This window comes from Dunckerocampus dactyliophorus, chromosome 5, assembly GCF_027744805.1.
Source record: "Dunckerocampus dactyliophorus isolate RoL2022-P2 chromosome 5, RoL_Ddac_1.1, whole genome shotgun sequence".
NCBI classification, from domain to species: Eukaryota; Metazoa; Chordata; class Actinopteri; order Syngnathiformes; family Syngnathidae; genus Dunckerocampus; species Dunckerocampus dactyliophorus.
Genome location: NC_072823.1, coordinates 23,944,204 through 23,969,345, shown reverse-complemented (window position 1 = coordinate 23,969,345; position 25,142 = coordinate 23,944,204). Strand labels below are relative to the sequence as shown.

The window sequence follows — 25,142 nt, the reverse complement described above, 5'->3', positions numbered from 1 at the left end:
AAAGGGCTATGTAGGTTTGGATTTTTTCTCTCCCTTAATAATAAAAAGTTTCATTTAAAAACTGCATTTTGTGTTCAGTCAGTGTTTTGCGTTGTCATTGACTAATATTTACATTTGTTTGATAATCTCAAACATTTAAGTGTGACAAACATGCAAAAAAAAAAAAAGAAATTAGAAGGGGGCAAACACTTTTTCACACCACTGTATGTTTCATGAACGTGTCAGGGAAAGAAATCCGATTTTTGGTGTATTTTAACAGTCAGTGTGAAGCTGCTGCTTAAAATGCAGCGTTCTCATCAAGTACAAGGGTGAAAATAAGTATTTGATCCCCTTAAAGATATTAACAGACCATAATTTGTATGGTAGGTTTATTGCACAAGGTTTATTGAGACAAAATGTAAAACACATCAATTAAAGATGAGAAATAGATTTCTATTTGATTGAGGGAAAGAAGTATTTCACTCCTACCAACCAGCAAGCGTTCTGACCCCCACAAACCAGTTACAGAACCAGTCTCTTCCATTCAAACCTCTCCACCACCATGGGCAAGACCAAAGAGCTGTCGAAGGACCTCAGGGACAAGATTGTAGACCTGCACAAGACTGGAATAGACTAGAAGACCATCGACAAGAAGCTTGGTGAGAAAGAGACCACTATTGGTGCAATAATACAGGAAGAAATACGAGATAACAGTCAGTCATCAGTCAGTTACAAGGGAGGAGCTGGTTAATGATGTCAAGAGAGTTTGGAGCATAGTCAGCAATAAAAGTATTAGTGGCACACTTTGCTGTAAAAAATTGAGATCCTGCAGTGCCCGCAAGGTCCCCTTGGTCAAGAGGACATGTACAGATCCGTTTGAATGCTTGACAATCAGACAAGGTTGGGGAGAATGTGATTTGATCACATAAGACCAAAAGGGAGCTCTTGGCATCAAGTGCATTTGGACATGTTTGGGGGCAGGGAAATGGTGGATATGAGGCCAACAGCACCATCCCTCTTGGAGGTGGAAACATTCTGCTTTGGGGCTGTCCCTCCTGAGATGTGTACGACCTTGGTGACCAACTGCAAGAAACATCTGACATCTGTGCTTGTCAACAAGGCTTTCTCCAAGATCAAATACTTATTTTTCTTCAGTGTACATTGAATATCTGCTATTATATACGATGGATGCTTGATCTTGCTGCAACGAATCCATTCCAAGATGTGCAGGGCGCCACAATGAGTCTGTTATAAAAGGTGTAAAACGCACACACTGTTCTTATAAGACTTGTGTGGAGCGACAAAGGCTTAAGTGTGCTTTTTGTTTTATTTCTATGATTTATGACGACAAAGATGTGCTGTCAGGGTCACTCTGACAAAGAAACACATTGACCACACGATTTATGGTCTTTACAACAAAACGTTGACGCCTCAAACCTCAGAATCTGTGATGAAAGTCAGCAAATGTTCCTCAGTTTTTTGGCATTGCGCTTGAGATACATCAACTTTTTGCTTCCTAAAGTGACAAAACGTCGGCTCTTTGGATGATAAATGCTCTGCTACTCTCAGTTCATTGTTCACATATTTTATTACTGACTGTACACTCAGCAGGACACTTCATTAGGCACACACGTTTAACGACAACAATTCAGCCTTTACAAAGGCAACAATGTTTAGAATGTCAATCAAACGTGAGCATCATCATCTTTGTAAAGGCACACTACGCACATTGGCTCTCATTGGATAGTGTACCTAATGAAGTGGCTGATGATAGTCCAAACACACATCTACTTCACTTTCTTCCTCCATAACGTGGTGTGCTGTTGAAGCCCTCTAATGCAAACGTGTGTTCACAGTTAGCGCTGACGCAGCCGCACAAAGCAGCGCGTGTGTGTGTGTGTCAGTGTGTGTGTAATGGTGAATGAGTAAACAGGCCGTCATCAGCCTCTTGCTCTGAGCACAGACTTTTAAAGCGACTGCCGGCTTGTAAGTCTTTACTTATTCACCAAGGTGGTGGGGGCCGGTTAGTTTCTCCCCTTCCAGCCATTACTCTCATCTTCTCATCTCGCTGTTGTGTGTGTGTCGGGGGGGGGGGGGGGGGGGGGCGGTACTCTTTAAAAATGTATGGGTGCTTGCTCCTCATGAAACAAGAGCTAAAAAATACGCAAAAAAACACCTCAGTGTACACACTTGGTCTCCAGCATGCAGAGTGTGCTCGTTTGCATGGCGATTGGCTGGGACATTACGTGTATAAAATATTTTTAACCAATCACAAGGCTGAAGAAAGTCATTTCTGGAAAACATCCACGACCACAAGGAGGACATCAAATTGACGATATAAAATGAGAGTTCCTCAATGTGTTCATAAGTGTTGTGCTGAAAATGTGTTAAAATGTGCCGTCTCGAAATGTGTCATGTTAAAATGTGCGTGAAAGAGTTGAGTTGAAAATGTCTTGTGTTAACACGTGCTGTGTGCTGTGCGTAATTAATGCATGCGCATCGTGGCAAGCCACGCCTCTTTGTTATGATGGCAGACGAAGGCACGGTGTAGTGTCCCCACAGAGTCACACAGTCTGACGAAACTTTTTGACTCTTCTGACATAAACACATCAACACAGTGTAATGGCAACACCATAAAGACACACACACACACACACACATATACACTAAGTCCCCTACTAATGAACATCCGACATGCGAACACTTGGAGATACGAACACAAGCCGACTGGTCTATATTTTCATGTGTTTTGCCTGATAAGTCCATATTTCTACTGGTATGCCTGACCAGCAGAGGGCACTGTGACACTGCTAATGGGACCAACAGCTACAGGAAGCCGAGGAAGAGGAGAGAGGAAGGCTAAGAGTTGTATGATACAACCTGGACAGAGCGTGTGATTAAAGTTTAAAAGTTAATAGGCCTGCTTCCGAACTATCCCTTCAAAATGTGTTGTGGAACGTCTGTTGAAACTGAAAATGTGTTTTCTGAAAATGGGAATGTGTTGTGTTCAAATGTTTTCCTTTACCGAGAATGTGTTGTGTGAACGTGTGTTTGTTGAAAATGAAAGTGTGTTGTTGAAAATGTGTTGTGTCAAAATGTGTTGTGTTACTATGTTTGTTAAAAATGAGAGTGTTGTTGAAAATGTGTTGTCTTCAAAATTCTTTGTTAAAAATGGGAATGTGCTGTGGAAAATGTGTTGCGTTAAAATGTGTTTGTTAAAAATGGGAGTGTGTTGTTGAAAATGTGTTAATATCTATCTAAAATCTATCTATGTGTATATTTATCTAACTATGTGTATATCAAAGTGTATATCTATCTATGCATATATATATATATATATATCTACACAAGTGTATATCTAAGTGTACATCCACCTATGCGTATATGTATGTGTACAGTATATCTACCTTCCTATCTATCTATGTATCTATGTATCTATGTAGTGCATGTGTTGTGTGGCCTACTGTCTCATGAATGATTCATGGAATGCCATCCATGAGACTCCAGTAAAAATGTTTTATGAGAGCTGCTCTGTGTTCCATCATGGCTGCAGGATATGACATCACCTGGGACGTGTCAATCATTCATTACCATGGGGTGGAGGGGGCGGGGTTACTTCAGTGAAGCCTCATAGTGACACTTGGCTGTTTGTTATGGAGGACACATGACAATGTGTGCTGATGAAAGAGGGGAGGACGCATGGGATGGGGGTATGATGAAGTAGAGGATGCATGAAGTTAAGCTTGTGAGCAGGAGGAGGAGGAGGAGGAGGAGAAGGAGGAAACGACACTCGTGCTACTTTGGGAGCTTTGCACAGGAAAGTGATATGACGATGCAAGGGAAGATGTTGGTCTCCATGGCGACAAGCGTAGTCGTGATGGGAAGCTCACAATCACGCCCAAATTTGGAGACAACACAATGTAATCATCTTGGAAAACCTTTTGAAGCTCGTGCACTGGGAGACCATTTGTGGCGGCCCGCCACTCATAAATTTTTTCCACCACAGATTGATTTGCCACTACCTATTAAGAATGCTCCATGTTTATGCACGTCTACTGTATGTGGAGACTGTTATTTTGAAACGGTGTACTTTGTAAGTGTCACTTCCACTTCCCCTCTCCTTTCATGCATTCTCAGTGACAATTACACACTCACCCACTCGCGCACCTTCATATATATGAAGACTTACACACATACAGAGATACCTGTACACAAGTACATATGCACACTCACAATACATACGTACTTAACCAGGGTGTTATTATGTTGTTTTATTACAGCAACGGTGATGTCAGCAATATGATTATAGTTTTTACAATTATGTGCATTACAGTTATTGTCATTCTGTTCACTATCATGGTTCATCATTTCATGACTACTATTATGCGTGACTGTTTCAATGCAGTATTGTCATTGTGGTTGTTGATATTATTTTGTCCTTTCCGTCAGGGTCTTTATAGTCGTTACAGACATGTGCTGATGTAGTCCTGTTTGTTTCTGTTGTTCTGTTATTGTAGTCACAATTGTTGTTGCTGCTGTTGTCCTTGTCTCTTTCTTTTTTGTCCCTCTCTTATCCCCGCACCCCCGCCTCTGTTTTCTTTTCTCTTCTTCTCTGTCCCCTCCTGCTCCGGTCCGGCCGCTCCAAATTTGCCTCATAACAAAACATCAAAGTCTAATAAATTCTGTATAACAGGGGAAGTGTATCTCACACTTTTCCCTGGCAGAGTAAATCTGTTGAGCACTTGAGTGCATTTACATCAACAATTCTATCTGCCTTAAAGAGAGAAGAAGAGTTTGCAGCTGTGGAATGGGTGCATTATGTGTTTCCCAGCATACTTTGCTGTAGTAAAAATGACCACTTTTGACTGTCTTATGCGTCTTTAAGGTGTTATTTTGTACAGCTTGTCATCGTTTTAAAGTGGTATAGTTTCTTGTCGTGTGCAGTTAAATTATCATGACTTTTAGTCTGAATCGGGCACCCTTCGTAACAATTGTTGCAAACAATCAGTGCTATATATAATACTGTGGCCACTTCCTCACAAGTAAATCCATAGGCACAGTTGAAACAAGAATACCTTAATTGTGAAGGTGGTCTTAAGCACTTTGTTATTTGACGTCTGTCTGTTTCCCCAAAAAGTTCAGTGGGCCGGATGAACTTGCATGTAAGCCATATTTGACACCTTAAACCAGGAGTGTCCAAAGTGCGACAATTTGCGGTCCGCGGCACATTTGAAAAATATAATGTAAAGCCAAAAATGACAAAAAACACTGGTGACGCCTTCTGACGCTTCACGCTCTCATTGGCTGATTATCGGGGCACCGCCTACGCTCTCATCTCATTGGCTGACTTATCCAGCACGTCCGTAAGTTTGTGTGAGAGACATGCTTCTCCCTTCCTCATCGTAGTCACCCTTAAACTAGTTCGCACGCATTGAAATCTCCTCTTAATTTTTTTACTTTTCTTTGTGTTAACATACCGTTAAATTACCGTAATCATGGCCCCTAAACCAAGTGTAAGTGATAAGAAAAAAAGGGAAAAGTTGTCGATAGAAACCAAGCAGGAAATGATCCAGAAATTCTGACGCTTCACGCTCTCATTGGCTGATTATCGAGGCACCGCCTACGCTCTCATCTCATTGGCTGATTATCGGGGCGCCGCCTACGCTCTCATCTCATTGGCTGATTATCGGGGCGCCGCCTACGCTCTCATCTCATTGGCTGATTATCGGGGCACCGCCTACGCTCTCATCTCATTGGCTGATTATCGGGGCACCGCCTACACTCTCATCTCATTGGCTGACTTATACAGCACATATGTGAGTTTGTGTGAGAGACAGGCTTCTCCCTTCAACCTCCCTTCCTCATCGTAGTCGCCCTTAAACTAGTTGATTGTTTTTATTTTTCAGTTTGATTCATTTACAGTAATCTTATTTATTATCTTATTTTATATTGGAATGTTACTCTACTATGTTTATGCTAACGTTTTCTTATATTTTCCCACCATATTTGGTGGGTTTTGAATATTTTGAAGGGCCAAAGGGGTGAGTTTGGGAAGATCTGGAACGGATTAGGCTATTTACATGTATTTTACGCTTCGTATAACATAAAGACCCGATAACATCAAGGTTCTCGGAACGAATTATTTACACGTTGTAGGGGCGTCTACTGTATATAAATATTATGAGAAAGCAAAAACATTGAGTAAAGTTGTAATTTTTGGGATATTAGTTTGGGGGACGGCACCACGGTGGCCTAGTGGTTGGCATGTTGGCCACACAGTCTGGAGATCGGGAAGATCTGGGTTCAAATCTCCGTTGGACATCTCTGTGTGGAGTTTGCATGTTCTCCCTGTGCGTGCGTGAGTTTCCTCCAGGTACTCCGGTTTCCTCCTACATTCCAAAAACATGCATGTTAGGTTAATTGGCGACTCAATTTGCCATTTTTCCTCCCCGATGTCATGAAGCAGGCTAACTCAGCAGAGACCTCTATCAAAAATAAAAGGCCTGTTTATCTGGAAGGGTGCTACACATGATTGTGTCCTCATTTGTCACATGACACTGTTGACGACTCAGCTAATGAAGTGCTAACGAGTGTTTTGACAAGCAGTAGAACATTGTGACCTCACAAGACGCAGCAATGAAGAAAATACAAAATATTCACGTCATCAAAACGACAGCAGCAACATAAGTACTGTCTCGTTACACGGCATTAAAACATGCATACAGTGACTCCCTGTTCAGTGCAAAGTAAGCTCAAAATAAAAGCATGGCAGTATTAACCCGGACTGTACCACAGCAACGACCGAAAGGCACCTAAAACCCATTTTTATTCATGAATTCATAGATGAATCTAACATTATTTATTCACACAAGTTCATTTGCAAAATGTACCAATGTCTTAATTTATTTCTCTCCAGGGCTTCCCCTACGTGTGTTGACTTTTAACAGTTCATTCGTGTCAATGGCAGTGCAATACTTGAGGTGCCCTGGCTGATCCGACAACATTAAAGACCACGAATGCAGGCGATGTGGAGTCGCTATGGCAACAACACAAGATGCTGGTGGTATATGCCAGTGTTGCATCCACATGATTTTGAATGATTTTTGGTGTTAAAATGACTGCATAGTGTTGCTTTACAATCGGTGTTTTATATGGATATGGTTTATACCAGGGGTCACCAACGTGGTGCCCGCGGGCACCAGGTAGCCCCCCACGACCACATGAGGTGCCCGCAAGCCTGCTTTTCATTCAGGTTTTCAGTTAATAATGAAAGAACAGTAGAAAGAAATGCATTCTGAAATACAAAATGGGAGTTGTGGACACCAGCATTTTGTTAATGTTCTGGTAAAACAAGCATATTTGCTTTGTTTGGGTTTAAAATAAGCTCTGAAAATAAATGTTACAAAAATGAGTAGCTCTTGGCCATTTTCATTTTGTAAGGAAAAACGTTGGTGACCCCTGGTTTATACAGTAGATGGATGGATGGATGGATGGATGGATGGATGGATGGATGGATGGATGGTGTGCATGTATAGCAACTGTTGAATATTGCTGACAAAAATCATCTCGGAGAGGATTTAGGGGGAACAAGATTAGAGCTGCCAAATGCGAATCAAAAGCGGCTTTTGCTACTTTTTTCCCCCTCGTGTTATAAGAAGATTACAACGTGACATCCAACTGATGGGATAAAGAGCCCCCCCTACACACACACACACACACACACACACACACACACACACACACACATACTTTTCCCGTGCGACGCAGCATGCCTACACACACACACACACAGTCTTTTAACGCTGGGAAAGTAAACCCAATGAAGCGTCTTTAACATATTTATTTACGTACACTACAGAACATCTATTATATATACAAATATATATACTGTATATTTATACAGTGGAACCTCGGTTTGTGTACGCCCCTGTTAGAGTATTTTTCAGTTTAAGTCAAAAATGTATGCAAAAATTTTGCCTCGGTTCGTGTACATTTCCCGGTTAGCATACAATATAGCGTACAGTACGTCACGTCGTCTTATTAATATGCTGCATGAGTCCATCTGTGTTTGCAATTTTTTCTTTTTATCACAAAACATCCTCGTTAGCATCGTGTTAGCATGGAAACCGGAATCGGAAACCATTGTCTCCTCGCTCTGTCGCCCATCTATGACATCATCAGTGGCTTCCACTATAGCGGTAGTTCGTCACAAGAATCTGCTTTTCTTCCTGATCAAGGCTGCAAAGTAACCCACAATGGAGCCAAAGAAAGTTGCAAGCTTTGATGAAGGTGAGAAACACTACTGTATTCAAGAAATAACTCATAGCAAAACACGAAGGTGGTGTCCAAGTGGATCTTGCGGCCACATTGCTGTTTTTGTCAACAATTACGTTGTCAGTGAAGGTAAACGTGACCTTAAATGTTCATTTATCTCTTTCATTCCTCATTTATATGCATTTCAAATTGTGTTTGCATCACCATGCTGGAGCAACCTCCCTACTCACCCAACGGAGCTCTGTGTGATTTTTTTCCTCTTCCCCAAGCTCGTGATGGTCATCAAGGGGACCCGTTTTCAAAACGTTGATGACATCAACATGGTCTTGACAACAAAACTGCAAAGGATCCCGGAAGAATCCTTCCAGGAATGCATGAAGGCGTTGCAGACCAGGTTGGGAAAATGCATCAGATTCCACAGGGATTACTTTGAAGGGGAAAACTTGCAGTTTGGATTTGAAATATATATTTTGTGACACCAGTCTTGGAACTTTTCTGACACGCCTCGTATATACTGTATATATAATACTGTATTTATTGAAACATATTTAAATGATAATAGACTTGAAGATAGATTTCCACCTTCTGCTGTAGGATACAAAAAGTGTCTTAATGATGTGGAGATTCTACGGCTGCCAATCATCGAGTCTGTTAGGTTGATTGCAGCGTGCAGAAAAAGTTGACATCATCTCCTCTTACTGCAGAAGAAGCGTTTTTTTACATATAAATATGAGGACAGCGAGTTTAAGTTTAAGTTCCATGCCGTGACTACTTTTTATCTGCAGTGGAGACTGTGTAATGGCTCGACCAATGAGCCACCAGCACCACACCGATGGTATCAGCATGGAGCACTTGAAAACCCGACTGAACAGGTGGTAGAAATACTTTTAAAGCTTAAAAGCCACGTTTCCTTCAAGTCTTCTCAGACCACTTGGTGGGAGTATAAAGGTTCTCCAGTCTCAGTTATGTGCTGTCCAGAAAGTCTACTAAGGTGCCCACCGGGGGTCCGGCTTTGTGGGTTACTAGGGTGGTGTTTTGCCAAGGGCTGTTTAGACCCTGTATATGTCAACTGGGTTTTATCTTCTCAGCGGGGAGTCAGTCATCAGTATGCCGTGGTCGTCCATGGTAACCTGCTCATCTTTATGGACAGCAGAGTGCTTCCTCACCTTACAGCCTGGTGCCTTTCTTTGTTTGTCAATCATTTATTGGTACATTGTGTGACTTTAACCATAAATTATCATATAATGTGAAAAATAAATACAACAAAATTGCGTTGTTCATAACAGGTGCACTGGGACACTTACTGGTTATGGATATTTGGATTTTTCCAACCAAAATGATATCAGACAGGAAGCGAGCAAGATGTCATAGCATGTTGACGAGACCATCCGATTGCTCTAATGTTATTCCAGTACTTCTCTCAACCAGCCTCTTTCAATGCCAATAAATGCACTATAAATGTATAAATGTGATATCATTATTAGGATTATTACAATTAATACTATCACGATTATTATTTAACCACTAGGCGCTCTGCATGGTAGCTGGGGATTGCTATGATCTGCTGTGATGTACAGTATGAACCAGCATTGAGAAAACCACAAAATGGTACATTTATTATACAATTATTACCAAAAATATTTGGGGCAAATAATATCCATCTTTCCATCCATTTTCTGTCCCGCTTGCGCTCATTAGGGTCACGGGTATGCTGGAGCCTATCCCAGCGCTAACTTTGGGCGATCGGCAGGGTTCACCCTAGACTGGGCATAAAAAAAATTATATAATATAAATAAATATGTTATGTTAACTGGGGGGGTGAAAGAATGGCTATATGATATAGAAATATATAAAACACATTTGAATCATATATTTATATATGTATATTGTATTTTATATAAATTATTATTTTATAATAATTGTATTATATGCTATTATTATATATTTATATATTATAATAACTAATATATAAAATGTTATATATTATCATCATTTTATAGCATTACAGTATTATTATTGAAATAAATCATATTATATATATATATATTTTTAATAGTACGTATATAGCAGTAGAAATAAACAATATAGATGAATATTTTCTTCTTTTTAAATTTTTAAATAATTTTTAAATAATTTAAATAATTTTTAAATAATTGTTGCTTTGCATTTGTCAGGATCCTGCTGTGTTGGTTTTTTCTCTGTGTTGCGGTAACCTTTTTTGGTCGTTCCCGGGGTGGAGTCAACCCCTGCTCACCTGCTGTATAATTTCAGATTTTTTTAAGACTTGTTGTACATTGTGTTAACTGCGGCCAATGTGGATATGCTAATAAACCCATCTTTAAACCTTGGGTGACTATTTTTTGATATCACAGCAACTGCCTCTTTTATTGTTTGTTTGATATCTGTACTCATAAGACACAGATGATTCGGCCAGAAAGCACAACACAGACGTTATAAAGCAGCGTGATAAATGTGCTCGTCTGAAAGACACTTTGTAAAAGTAGAGGTGTTAACACGCAGCAGATGTGGGGATCAAAGTTTGACGTGTTTGAGGCAGCAGATGGAGGAAACGTTTTAATGGTTTCAAGCGTTGGCGATTTGGAGAGACTGACATTCTCCGAATGATGCATACTTGGATATGTTTTATGCATTGAAGATGATAAAAGCAATTCAATGTAGGTAATTTTATGCTAAGCTATTTGAACAAAACATCTTATGTGACAAAGCAAATTAGTGTAATATCTCATTAAGCCTGGGGTGATAAAAAAAATGAATGAATTAATCACACAAGAAATGAAAATGAACTTGATATACGGACATACTTATCTCAACCAACAGACAGCAAGGAACACATGGAGAGGGAGTGTGTGTGTGCACAGTGTTTACAGGTACTTGTATATATGTATCAATATTACAACACTGATAATACTGTAGTGGTAATACTAATATTGAAGAGGAAGGAAAAACAGGATTTTGAGGAATAAATTACTAAACATAGTGAATTAATAAGAGAAGAAGAAAAATAATAATAATAGGAAAAAAAATCTGCAAATTCTGTGGAATTGAGATCAGGCATTTGTAGATGTACATTTTTGAATAAATTTAGACCATATTTTATATATACTTGACAATTTTGCCTGCCTCAATACATTGCCACGTGCATGCGTGTCTGTTGTCCTCGTCTATCGCCTCCAAACAGGTAGGAAGACACGTTCCGGTCTCGTAGACCCAATATCGTGTATTGTCTTGTCTCGTGACACTCCTATTAATAATGAATTTATTTTATTTTTACATTTTGGACACCCCTAATGTAACATTAACAGAACAAACTGCCATTTAACATGTTTAACTTTTATTTTGGAGGCTTTAATTAATATATACTTGACATACTTATGATGGTAATGGCTTTAAAATCACTAGTAAAGAATAGTAATACATTTGAATGCGTTTAAGTCGACACGCCTCTGACTGGCTGAATGACATCGACATAAGCGGTTGTTGACATAACCAAAATTTTGTATTTTCATATAATATTTGATAATCTAACAGAGCTGTTGTGGTAATTTCATTGTATGTCTTGACTACAATGACAATAAAGCTTTGCTTTATTGATTAATCACAGGTGCAATAAAGCACACAGCAGCACGAAGCGGCAAAAGAATGAACGAATGTTAGAGAAGAGTCAACAAGGATGAAAAGGAGGCGCTTTGGATCGATACCACCCGATGACCTTCATGTTGTCTACTTTCAGTCAAGGCCTTTCAAGACTGATGCTGCACTAATCCCACTTCTAAGGTGTGTGTGAGCGTGTGCGATTGGAGGGATGTGGTCTTTATGAGCTAATGTTGCATTCAAGACTGCTTGGAAATATCCCACCTGGAGACAAGGAGATCCAAACTCTAATACTGTCTTTCAACTGGTGCACTTCTGTTTCTTACTTAGTCTTTTGAGTGCATAAGTGTGTTCACACTGAGAAGTACGGCACAATGCAGTGCACTGTGAGTAAAGGGACGTTGCACTCAATACGCTCATAGTGCTGCTGGACACACACCATCCTTAATTGTCACAATCCTGTGCTACGTAGTGGAAGGGGAGGGACTAACTTGAAATAATGGCGGTTGTAAAGTAGAGAACAACCAAATATATGTTTTATTTAAAAAGTTTGTACATGGTTTTATTTTAAAAGTAAAAACAAATTCACTTTTAATTATTGTACAATGGAACAGTGAGGAAAAAAATCTGGCACAAATTTTATGGGACAATCCAAATGATGCCTATAATGTGTCGAGTGGTTGCAATTCCCCATTAAAAAGGAGAAAAGAAGAAGAAGCGGGTAAATATGTGGGATGTGGGACAGCATTACATTGTCAAAATGTGTGCACTTGAGAACTAAGTACACAGTGCACACAGTACACATACTGAAGTGCACTTCCATTGCAAAGATATGAACAGTACATCATTTTTATAGTAGGTAACAAAGAAAGACAGAAATCCAGAAAAAAACATGAAATAAGGTGTGAAATAAAAAGGTGAAATAAATAAATAAAAAGGTGAAATAAGTGTTTGATCCGCTACCAACCAGCAAGCATTTTGACCCCCACAGACCAGTTACCCAGTTACGTATTCATGAAGTACACAAATGAGTCCTGTCCCTCTAGGCAAGTAAAAAGACACCTGTCACAGAAACTTTCCACCACCATGGGCAAGACCAAAGCGCTGTCAAAGGACCTCAGGGGCAAGATTGTAAACTCGTATAAGACTGGAAGAGACTATCAAGAAGACCATCAGCGAGAAGCTTGGCGAGAAAGAGACCACTATTGGTACAATAATTCATAAATGGAGATAACAGTCAATCGCCCTCACTCTGGAGCTCCATGCACCGCACACAAGGTAGGGTAAGGATGATTAGGAGAAAGGTGAGGGAGCAGCCCAGAATTCCAAGGGAGGAGCTGGTTAATGATGTCAAAGGAGTCGGGAGCACAGTCAGCAAGAAACACATTAGTAACGCTCTTTGCCGTCATGGATTGACATCCTGCAGTGCCAACAAGAGGACACACAGAGCCATCAGCACGTTTGACAATCAACACCTGAATGATTCACACAAGGCCTGGGAGAATGTGATGTGGTCACATGACACCACAATGAGCTCCTTGGCATTAAGTGGACTGGGCGTGTTTGGAGGGAGAGAAATGGCCTCCGTGCTTGCCAGCAAGGATTTCTCAAGAACTAAGTCATGTTTTCTTTGGGGTCGAATACTTATTTCATCCAATCAAATACAAATTCATTTATAACCTTTATAATATTCTACTTTTTTCTGGATTTTTTTTTTTTTTTACAGTATGTCTCTGTTACAATAAACCTAGCAAAAAAATTCTGGACTTTTCATGTGTGCAAGGGCGTAAACACAATAATCAGCAGGGGATCAAATACTTATAATATTTGCCCAGCACTAGCTATTGGCTGTCCTAAAAGTCGCTAAATAACATCATGGTTTAATATGCATGACTGGCCAGTTTCTGTGTTTATACGACTCATTCAGAGGACGTAGAGCCCACCTTTGCAAATATCTTATGCAATTTTGGATCAACATTTTCATTAAAAGTGACTGTAGTAACGCATGGATTAGTTCCAGGTACATAAGACTTTGTCTCTCTTTAATTGCCATTGTTCAGGCACCTCGACAGAAGCATAAACCATTCTTAAAGGTCTGTGTAGGCTCTCAGTTGTACAGGAGTTGTCCAACGAGGAAAAGGCTTCTTGAGACGTCATCTGTACTTCTGTGAAGAAGGTGTCGGACGTTTCGCTCCTCATCCGAAGAGCTTCGTCAGCGAACTAATAAGTGCTGGTAGCCTAGGCCTTAAATACAGTAAGAGTGGGCGGAATAGGTGTGCCAACGCCCTCCTCCTATTGGTCCTTACACTAAGCCTGGGCGGAGTAGTGGTCTAATCCTCTCCTGCCATTAGCACCTCCGATCAAAGGGAAGTGTAGCTCCCTGTAGTTGGGTATGAACGACTCTGATACTGGCTCGTTAGCATCTATTGTTCTGGCTCGGCCCTGGCTCTACCTCATTTGCAAGACTAAGAGCTGTGGGTTTTGGTCTCAGTAACCTGCTGAACACAGGGTCCAAATTAAACCTCAAACCACCATTCCGATTCAATGATGGGTTCTGTTGTTTGACAAAAATAGCTTCCTTTACTCCTCTTGTTAGTTCGCTGACAAAGCTCTTCGGATGAGGAGCAAAACGTCCGACACCGTCTTCACAGAAGTACAGATGACGTCTCAAGAAGCCGTTCCCTCATTCTTAAAGGTGCTATCTCACCTTGGCTCCAAATTACACTTTTTTCAACCAAAAAATATAAGAACACCACCATCGGCTAGTATGTTACCAGTAGTGGTTTCAGAGAAGAGATTGTACATAAAAACGTCATTATTCTTCACAATTACGATTGAAACTGGAGGAGATTTGTCGTTTGGCCGGTCTCTCACTCACAGCTCGTGCACAGGCAGATGCTCTTAATGTGCGCGTACATACGCATACACTCTCAGAGAAGCTATCGATAATCAGCGGTCATGGCTGAACAGAAAGAGGGCAGGATATTGTGCGTTTGAACGCTCACGCCCTCAGTACGGTACCTCACCATGACAGACAGCACCTTTAAAAGCGATACTGTATGTACTTTCACGTCAGAAGTCTCCAATAACACTAGCAAAAGTCTTCAGATTTGTTCCTACTCCTTTTTTTTCGAAAGAGTCACTAGAGGGGTCTGAATACTAGCTGTTCTGTATATAATAACAAAGTGGCTAAATTGGTAAGACTGCTTTAAGTCCTTGATAGGCATGTTAGGAATTGAATATTTTTCACTCTGTTCTGGATTTTGCAACATGTATGTGCTTATCTGCAACAGAGAAATAACACATTGACCAAGACCTTTCATTTGGAACAAAAGGCACCCTGTTAGGTGCGCACACACACACAGTTCCATTATGAGTTGCCTAGCCCCCTAGCCAAGGTTTGAAACCGGATCAGACAATCATCAATACACCAACAGTTAACGTTAACGGTTAAGTTTCCTGATCATTGAGACCGCCTCTGCAGCAGGCTAATGAAAAAGGAACTCAGTTTCACTTTAGAGATCGCTAGACTTGGCTGGCGGGCTGACCGCTCTCTCCAGTGCTGGCATTACAATTGTTTGTATCTACTCCTTTTGATATTCAGTTGTAAACCTTACTTGATACTGGGTGGACTTTGCCCAGACTTTAAAAGGGCCGGTCCAAACGGACAATAAATAAATGATGTCTTCCAAAACTTTAGGTACAGTAAAATTGCTCTATAAAGTCCTGTGGGTTGAGATTTTATTTATTTATTTATTTTCACGTAACATTGTTTGCATGTTCTCCCTGTGCGTGCGTGTGTTTCCTCCCAGATTCCAAAAACATGCATGTTAGGTTCATTGGTGACTCTAAATTGTCCATAGGTATGAATGTGAGTGTGAATGGTTGTTTGTCTATATGTGCCCTGCAATTGGCTGGCGACCAGTCCAGGGTGTACCCCGCCTGTCGCCCAAAGTCAGCTGGGATAGGCTCCAGCATGCCCCCGCGACCCTAAAGAGGAGAAGCGGTATAGAAAATGGATGGATGGATGGATTGCACACTAACAAACTAGCAAACTCACTAGCCAACAAACAAGAAGCCAAACATTAGAAGACCTGACTGATGGCATCACTGATGAGCACAGTCAGGAAGGTTGTATTCCCACACTGCTGAGAGCAGACGGAGGTCCTGCCCTCAGGTTAAAGGCGACGGAGAGCATACGACAAAGCTGATGTGCAGTTTAGCGTCCATAAAAGCTGTGATGCAGCTCAGCTGTCACTCAAGAGGCTGCACGGTCCTGATGCTGCAGCAGATGCGTGTCATCACTCAGTGACAAGACAAGGATGTAGCTAGACACACGTGCAGACCACCACCACCATTCTCGTCATGATGTCACACGCTGACACACTACATCCCAGAAGAAGTGAGCTCAACTCTGACAGAAGTTGTGTGGAGAAAAGAGGATGCTCTCTCACCTGCTTAGCGGCAGCTCCTCTCTGCTAAATCTCCTCCATGACTCACATCAAGGGGTTAGGGGGACGGTAGAGGAGAAAGTGAAAGAGTCCTCTCGCTGCAACACCGCTTCATCTCATCATCCTCTGCTTTCATCCTCCCCTTGCTCACTCGCTCGCTCAGCCACAGCATCATCACAAGCCACCTCCCACCCTGGACTCCACCTACCACAAGGTGTCACAAACACAGTGTGTCTGCACCAAATGCCTCATTGGCTCCTCTCCTCCTCCGCCTGTGTGGAAAGACCAGACGCATCACACAGCAGCTGTGCATCCACAAGGACTCCACATGGCACCTCCATCCTCCCTGCACAACATTCCATACATTTACCATACATGAAACTGAGGAGCACATCAATTCTTTTATTGAGCATCTGAAAAAAATGACCGTAACTGTGTGTCTACACTTAACCCTTAAGAACCAGCACTTTTTAAAGTAAAATGATGATCTCAAGTACTACTAAGTCATGTCAAAGATGTCGATCCCCACGTTCCTGATTTAACATTGATGCCAAATTTGTGCAATTTTTTTTTCACAGAAAACCCAACTCATTCGCCCTAAGCCAGTAATAATTCATAAATACAAAAAAGCAAATGTTGATATGTAATTGGAGGAGAATGTCAACGTCAAGCTACGGAAGAGGGTTTGGAGGGGGAGGAGCAAGCCGGTACAGCCTCGATACAGCAGCATAATCCAGGCTTTATTAGTGTCAAAAATAGACGTTTTTATGGGTGTCACAAATACTCGCCTTTTTTCCCCCACTCACTTTTTCCACAAAGCGATACAGTATAGGGCCCATTTTAGCACTTTTAAAGTGTCACCTTGGCTTCTTCTTGCACAGGCTATGGAGGGTTTTTGTGACAAACAACATAAAAAAGAATAATTTGATGGATATGTCTGAATCAATTAAAATGCAAAATCAGGATAAAAACTGTAAAGGATACTTTCTTGTAATGTTACTCAGAATTCCTCCTACAGTATATTTGTCCTTCATAGTAGTTCATATACTGTAGCTCAATGGAAATGTTGCTTGGAAATGTTCCGCAGCCAGATCATTTAAAAAAGAAATTTGGCCAAATAAGAAAAGACAGAGTGATACCACTATCCCGCGTTTATTGCGGTTAATTGGTGTGAAAAGTGATTTTCCGCCAAGTAGAATTCCTTATTTATAAAGGGAATATTTTCATAGTTGGAGCATGGAAAATTTGTTTATGACCTTCTAAATACAGTTTTTAACATGATTATCATTACCCAATATAGTAGACATAATTAGAGAAAATAAGCCATTCGAGACATAAATATAACTCATGCTTATTGGTGTTGCTGTAAATGTGTTCCGGTGCTAGAGGAGTTGAGTGGCGGGGGGACAAAGTGACGTCGGGGGTTCAGAGTTGAATTTCAGCTTGCCGTAGGTTAGGGGCCGCAACAGTAGCCCATGTTTGTTTTAGAAAGCTTTCTTCGGGATTATTGTGCCTGTTGTGAGATCATTCAAACCTGCAATAAAAGCCAGTTGTTACAGCAATCAAGTCTGGTGCTTGTGTGTCTTGCTGAACATTACAGTATCATGACTGACACCTAGAGACCAGTGTAGAATACTACATATCACCACAAAGTCTTTGAGTGCCTCTTCTGAATGCCTTACATTTGTATTTTAGTTCATTTAGCCATTTTTCTACTTTAAAAATGCTTAATTTAGGCACAAAATATGTAGAATTTGCTCACATGTGCAACTTTTCTGACTAATAGGCCGCATCTAACCACAAAACAGCATGATTTATTATTATATTTTAAAGCTGCAAAACTTGAAATGTAAACAGCATTTACTTGTAGATCATGTTGTGTTCAATAGTGAAGTAAGGAAGAAGAAAAAAATGAAGAAAGCTGTTGAATACAAAATAAAATACAAAATAATCAAATGTTGTGCAGTGATAGAGGAACAGAAAAAATGAATAAAATGTGTTTGAAGAAAATAACAAAATAGCCAAATAAAATAAGTAAAAAAATACAGTAAAATTAAAAATGGTTACATAAATAATACGTGTAAATAAAATCAGAAAAGCTTGAAATAAGTTAAAACAAGAGATGAAAGACAGATTAATAAATAGTAAATAATGAAGAAATGTAACAGAAATGTAAAAATAAAGGCTGAATGTAAACATATGAATAATGATCAATGAATGAAGTACATTGCTCATTATTGTTATAATTGGCATACATGCTTCCGCTGTTGAGATGAATAATGAGTCATTCATTGTTAATGTTGCTGTGTTGCTCCTGCATGTCGCAAAAACAGTTTAAAAAACAGTAAAATTGAAAAAGAAACGAGTGTCCCTCCGATCCCACCGATGTCTGTAAATAATAAATGTTTGGAGATAAGTAGAACGCTTCCTTTAAGCACGTGTACTCGGTGGCCATGATGGGCTTCATTCGCAGCTCAGGCGGCGCACAGGGCACCTGCTGTTATTCCTCTGAGGCCAGCTGTGAATATTTCATAGCCGCTAATTTGGAGCTTTGCATGCAAACATGCTGCGAACCGCTGCCTGCATCCTAACCAGATGAAGAGACCACGCCGGCACACGCTCGCAAACATCTTAAATTGGGGGTGTCCAAACGTTGTCCGCCAAGGCCAACCTAAGGCAATATTTCATACCATTACCTTTTTTCTTTGTCGTATTAAACATGTTTGGTGGTGTTGTGGTACAACCTGTGTATCACTAGTGGTGTAGTGGTACACCTCGACATAAACAGGTTGCACTGTGTTATTATTTGGACTGTGTGGCAGAAGTACAAAAAGAGAAGATCATGAAGAAGTTAAGATTATGGACATTTGCAGGGGAAAGGAAGAGGAGGCGGCATTGATGAGCAGCATTAAGTCAATGTTTCCAGGAAGGAGACGGCCATATCGGATTTACATTCAAATGAGACGTTTTAAGGGGAAATTGGATTTCTTTCATTTCACACTGAATTTCTGTGCTGGCGGAATTGTGATGCATCGTCTTGTTAACATCCAACACTTTCAACTTCTAAACCAGCCTTCCCTCAAGCCTCTGAAGATGTTGGGGAAGAACAACTCCACTGGGGCGGGGGTACCATTAATGCAGCACCAGCTGAAGGGCTCTGTTGTGCATGCAGAACATACATGAGCTTAAAAACACCATCACATGAGCAGCTGGCTATTAGCGCCAAGCTAAATCCCTGAAAGCCTCATTCACGCCAGCTTTGAGGCCCTTGAGTGTGAGCAGCCCCTTCACCAGGCTTCAATGCCTCACAGGTGCATCAAAAAGCATCCTCTGAAGAGATAGAAAGTGGATTAGATTTCACATTTAGTAGTACTGTATGTTCTATGGTCATCATCACACCTCTTTCATCTTTGGCTTGTCTTCACCGTGGGCGGCAATATCCAAAGTGTGACCTGTGGGCCATTTGTAGCATGCAGCCTGTTTTCTTTCTTTCTTTTTTTAATTAAAAAAAAATGTATTCTAAAAATAATGAGTTCGCAGAATATTATGAAAAAGGATTAGCACCCCCAAAAAAGGTCACAAGCTGAAATATCAAACTAACGTATTATAAAATGCTTTCTCACTTCTAACTCAAGGCTGAGATGTAAGCTGTTTTTATTTCAATGCATTTAACATCCGACATTAGATATGTTTTCATAATGAACAAAGGTGGCCCTCGTAGTAGAAGTTTGGACACCCCTGCCTTTATTGTCTTGCATTTGGGAAAAAGTATCCCTGAAAAGCAAGGCAGAAAAAATACACAAGTTCTGCAGAAGGCAGTCGGGGGCGGATGGCTCGATCTGCATATCGATAGTATTGATACCAGGGTTAGTGTCAGTATCAGATCGATACTGTTACACTAGATGGTTAGATTGTTCACAAATAAGTTTTTTGATAAAAAATAGATTTTTTGCTTGCTTAAACTCTTTGTCCTGTTGTATTTATTTATTCAAATTAAAGGCAAAAAAATCCCACAAAATCAATTAAAGGAGTGTTTTTACTTAGTGACCGCACAACACTGGCAGAAGGGAACCGGAAACATGAAAAAAGAATCCAATAGTACTGCTAAGTGGAAATGGGGCTTGTGTTTCCATGGCACGGTTTTATTTTGAAATGCAACTTTTTAAAACAACACACTTCATTTATTTGTTAATGTGAGGCAGCAGCTAAACAGTATTACTTTAGTGCAGGGGTGTCCAAAGTGCGGCCCGGGTACCATTTGCGGCAGATTCTAAAAAATACAATTAGTATCAAAAAAAAAAAAACAACAACACACAAATCAGCAGCAAAAGTATGTGTGTGTTTGTGTGTGTGTGTGTGTATGTATGTGATTGGGGGATCAAAAAGGGAACATAACAAGAAAAAAACTGTTGATGCTACTAACACAAAGACAGCATGCAGGCTGGTTTTCATCTTAAATATACAGCATATACCTTCTTAGAATATTGGATTGATTTGGGCATTTTTTTACAAAATGAAAAATATCGTTCCTTGAATTTTTCAGAATGTGGCCCTCAGTGGAAAAAATGTGGACACCCCTGATTGAATGGAAACAATCATGGCTTTAATTTGTAGCAAAAACAAACTAAGCTTCAATTAACTTGGCTTGTAGGGGCCGTTAGCAACGTTCACATGAAAACTGTGATGCTCAACAAATAACTGAAGTTAATGGAAATATTCCATGTGAATGTCCTGGCTTGCATTGAGTCACATCATTATGATTTTATTCCAAAACAATAAAAGGAGAAGCAGCTCATGCAGGGAACACACTGGCTGTGTGGTTTGTTCTTCTTCTCTCCATGTTTGTGCAGCCTTTAAATCCACAAAGTTCCACTTTCTCAGGTTTCTGGGGCATCCAGAGCTCATTTGCAATCATGTCTTGTGCTTGCAAGCTTTAGAGTTTTCGAAAACTCAAACACAAAAGCTCCTAAGCAGTGGGCTGGACAGAAACTCCACAAAACCCAAAGAGAGTAAAAAGAAGCGGTCATCACCTCAGGTTCATGCTCCCTTGCTGCCTTACTTGGAGCCAGAGTCCCCGTCTGGCCTCATGCTGAAGGGTTCCAAGCGCTCGCTCTCGGGCAACATGTTGTTGAGGCGCTCCATCAGCGGCACCGTCTGGTCGATGCCCATCTGGATGCGTCTCAAGATCATGGACATCTCGTTGACCTTCTGGATCTGCTCAGCGTACTTGGCGTAGCGCTTCTGACGCTCCTGCATGATGCTGAACAAGGTCTCCACAGAGAGGTCCATCTGGACCGACACAAGTTATTGAGTCAGCACACAGCAGAACAAAACACAGCGTTTTCTACATGGAGCATCATGAACAGGGTTGGGCATCGTGAACTTGAACAATTCCGGTTCAGAATCCTCGCTTCGATTACGGTTTCGAACGATTTTTGATTCCGATGCTTTTCAGAGGCAGGGTCATAAATGTTTGCGTGGTTTAAAGGAGGCCTCTAACCAGAGTTCTTTTTGGATGGAATGTCTGAACTTCTCCATGAATTGTTTAATGATATTAACTTTTTCATCAGCTTTACTATGAATTTCTTACAGGGCTATTTTCAACCAGCATATAAATATGAAACTATTCAACTTGAATATACATGTTGTAAAGTTTCTTTTTACAGGAGTACACTTTCACAAAAGGTGTTTACTTTTAATAAGTAGTATACTTTGTTGGCTGCCTCAATGTTGGGCTAAGCTATTTTATATGAAACCGTTACTTTGTGGACACAGGTAAACAGAATATAGCCTAAACCGCTCTTTTGAAGGCCGGAAGTGTGTTGTGCGAGTTGAGAAGGTCTCTTGACTGTTGCTAACAGAGACTTACTGTGCAAATAAATAAACTTGCCTGTCCATAGCCGTAGCTCCCGTCCTTCCACATCAGCTAGCATCCTGAAACACTGGCTTACACTGGCATGACACAGACGTCATTTATTGTTTGACTTCTCAGATACTGACTGCTTATAGGAAGTCTGACGTAGCGCATCAAAGGGGAGGTACTGAGTTAATTCTACGAGGGCTGTCAAAGTTAACGTGTTATAATTCATCAGGTTTGTGTCAAATAGTACAAAATGTTGTACTTTTGTACTAGTCACATAGTACTATTGGACTAAACAGGTCAGGTAACAAAAAGAGGCTCAGTATTTTACACTGTCACTTTAAGTGCTCTCAGCAACTTTGCCATTAAATTGACTGTTTTGCAATGTTATCGGTTCATGTTATCTGCTGGTTGTTGGAAAACATTAAATAAACAAGGCAACAAATAAATTTATAAGTCATAAAAATTGACATTTGTCATAATAATTAAAAAAAAGCCCTGCAGACGCAGTAGCGGCACAACACATGCAGCCCACCACCAAAGCTTCAGAAAATGCTGGGGGAAACCCTTGCCTATTATTAGTTAAAAATATTGTAAGACAAGTTAGACATTAGATTACTTTACCTTTCACACTGAATGGAGACTGGTTACTGAGCCAGCAGAGCCAAGCCAACATGCCATGGCTGAGATCAAATGAAAAATGGAAGTGGTAAGATTTTGGCTTCTTTGTCCTTCTTCCCTACTTTGTTTGAAACACTTTCATAAGTTTAGAAGAAGTAAATTGGAGGGGCCAACTAGTTTAAACGCTAGCTTGCTATTTTAGCGTCGGTCATCTGTTATGTCCCTGCAGTGATCCTGTAGCCTGCGCATGTGATGTAAACAAAGAATAGTAGGAGTGTAAAAGTGACTAATGCGGTGTTATTCCGTGCCTACAGGGCTCTAATAAGGTTAAAACACGTATTTCCAAAGTTGTAAGCAGGTTTTCTATGCTCTAATTGTGTTTATTAATATTGAATCCTACTTCACAGAAATTCACTTATCGCGGTCGGGTCTGGAACCAAATAACCATGATAAATGAGGCACAACATTCCAATATGGAGTTGTATGAAAGTGCAACTGCGCCATCTAGTGGGGAACTTAGTCAATTATAATTTCACCAAAAATTCAAATTTAAAAGGTGATTCTATTTTTAATTTTATATCACACACTCTCTCACACACGCAAAACAGATTTGTGATTCAGCAGTGCGATACATGTGTGTCTCATGGGACTAACCTCTTTGATGCGCTTAACTAAAGCATTCTGGTCAAAGGAGACAGCTTCGGCACACTGATGCAGGTGGTCTTGGTAGCGGATGCACAGCTGCAGGACCTGTGCTGGGTCCAGTCTCTCCAGACACACACTGCTGGGTGAGGTCTGACCACTCAACACTCCTGAGAGGGAGCAAAGGTCACGGCACTTAACCAGGATGAATCAGAGCAGTAGTTGACCAGATGATAGCGTAACAACTGCTAATTATTGCAATTAGCCATTAGACATCAGGTCTCCTCTGCTGTTTCAGAGAACTGACAGAGGGCACTGCTCCGACGCTGGCAATTACAAAAATTTTAATCTTCACATGCTAAATGGACATCAGTCTTGAGATAGACTTGTCTCCAACCTTTCAAGAGGGGCTGGAAGGTGGGAATCTCCTGGAGCTTAATGACATCGGGGTCATTGTGGATGTTTCTCATGGACTGGGTCCCCGGGGCCACAACAACAATGTCGTCCATCTTGGCCTTCTGCTTGGCTGGAGAGGGAACCACTACAAAAAGGTAGAGGCATCTACAGTAGGCCCTTGGTCTAAGAACTGTGCAACATACAATATTGCCAATCCCTTAATGGAATGGTGGAATCAAACGACAAGAAAGTTCATCAGGATAGATGCTATTCAACTGCTATGGAGCATAATGAATTGTATAGGCAATCAGTGCTGAGAAAAGCCACTCTCATCACTAAGGATGCCACACACCCCTTGCACCACTCCTTCACTCTGCTGCCATCAGGCAGACGATACAAAACCCCACTGGCCCGCAAAAACACCTACAAGAAATCCTTTATTCCAGTTGCAGTAACTATCTTAAACAGCGCCCGGTAGTACTGTTGTTGTTGTATTGTAGTTTTTGTTGTGTGTTTTATATTGTACTTCATTGTGAGTGAATTTTTATAAGCCGTGTTGGAAGACAAATTTCTGTTCTATAGAACAGACAATAAAGTTCTATTCTATTCTATTCTATAAAATTTGGACTCAATGGGGAAAGAATGACAGGCGCAGGGTGTCATGTGATCTGTATCAAAGTGATGGATGACGAAAATGACAATGGAAGGACTGGAAGGAAGGTGCTTTTATTATGAAAAGCTGGTTTTCCTTAGCACTGAACATGTGAATAACACAAACAATAAATAGGAGAAATATGCTTACCAGACGAGCTGTAGTCTGAGTGTTTGTGCTCAGCATCTCCGCTCTGCTCGGCCCCCATGGTGCTAGCTGCCCAACCTAATGTTAGTTGATAGTTGAACCGTGGTCGAACAAAAGCACTACACTCCAATCAAACCACCGGCAGTGACTTCATAACGACTGGAGTACCGTGTGGCAATGATGTTGAATTTAGGGTGCTGGACTACAGCTAGCGCTGTTAGCTTACACACAATTAATGTTCATTTGCTATTAACTACACGTTAAGACCAAATCTAATGTCAATCGTGGTTTTACGTGACGACATGCGTTGCTTGCGTGGGTAAATGTAATGTTAAGATTAACGATTAACCTTAAAAAGACGTTAAGACTTGTAGCAGACGAGCTCACAAAATGGGAGGATTGCACTTCCGTAAATATTGGTCACATGGTGGATGACGTAAGGCTCACTGTCCACGACACGAGTAAAAAAAAAAAAAAAAAAACCTGCTAAGAAAAAAAAAACTACCTG

The 25,142-nt window shown here is 40.7% G+C and overlaps 2 protein-coding genes across 3 annotated transcripts in view; both read right to left on the bottom strand.

Moving 5' to 3' along the window:
• Positions 1-16,580, bottom strand: part of LOC129181204 (alpha-1,3-mannosyl-glycoprotein 4-beta-N-acetylglucosaminyltransferase C-like) — a 28,603-nt gene extending 12,023 nt beyond the window's left edge. The window contains exon 1 of the mRNA XM_054776029.1: positions 16,320-16,580. The gene's annotated coding sequence lies outside the window, so the exon portion shown is untranslated. The remainder of the gene's footprint in view (positions 1-16,319) is intronic.
• A 133-nt stretch (positions 16,581-16,713) lies between these two features.
• Positions 16,714-25,073, bottom strand: borcs5 (BLOC-1 related complex subunit 5). Of its 2 annotated transcripts, XM_054777293.1 has the most exons (4): positions 24,638-25,073; positions 23,837-23,980; positions 23,452-23,609; positions 16,714-21,605 (listed from the first exon to the last, which is right to left on the bottom strand). In XM_054777293.1, the coding sequence occupies exons 1-4, from the start codon at positions 24,693-24,695 to the stop codon at positions 21,372-21,374; spliced, it is 594 nt and encodes a 197-aa protein (XP_054633268.1). In that variant the 5' UTR covers positions 24,696-25,073; the 3' UTR covers positions 16,714-21,371. The 2 variants fall into 2 exon arrangements, with proteins under 2 accessions (XP_054633268.1, XP_054633269.1); XM_054777294.1 differs by lacking the exon at positions 23,837-23,980.
• Positions 25,074-25,142: the final 69 nt, after the last annotated feature.

Excerpts from the sequence above, each read along its gene's own strand:
- borcs5 (XM_054777293.1), bottom strand. The coding sequence starts at position 24,695 with ATGGGGGCCGAGCAGAGCGGAGATGCTGAGCACAAACACTCAGACTAC. Across the intron at positions 23,981-24,637 it reads CTCAGACTACAGCTCGTCTG|TGGTTCCCTCTCCAGCCAAG; the intron begins GTAAGCATATTT and ends ACCTTTTTGTAG. Across the intron at positions 21,606-23,451 it reads TAGTTAAGCGCATCAAAGAG|ATGGACCTCTCTGTGGAGAC; the intron begins GTTAGTCCCATG and ends GTGTCGGTCCAG.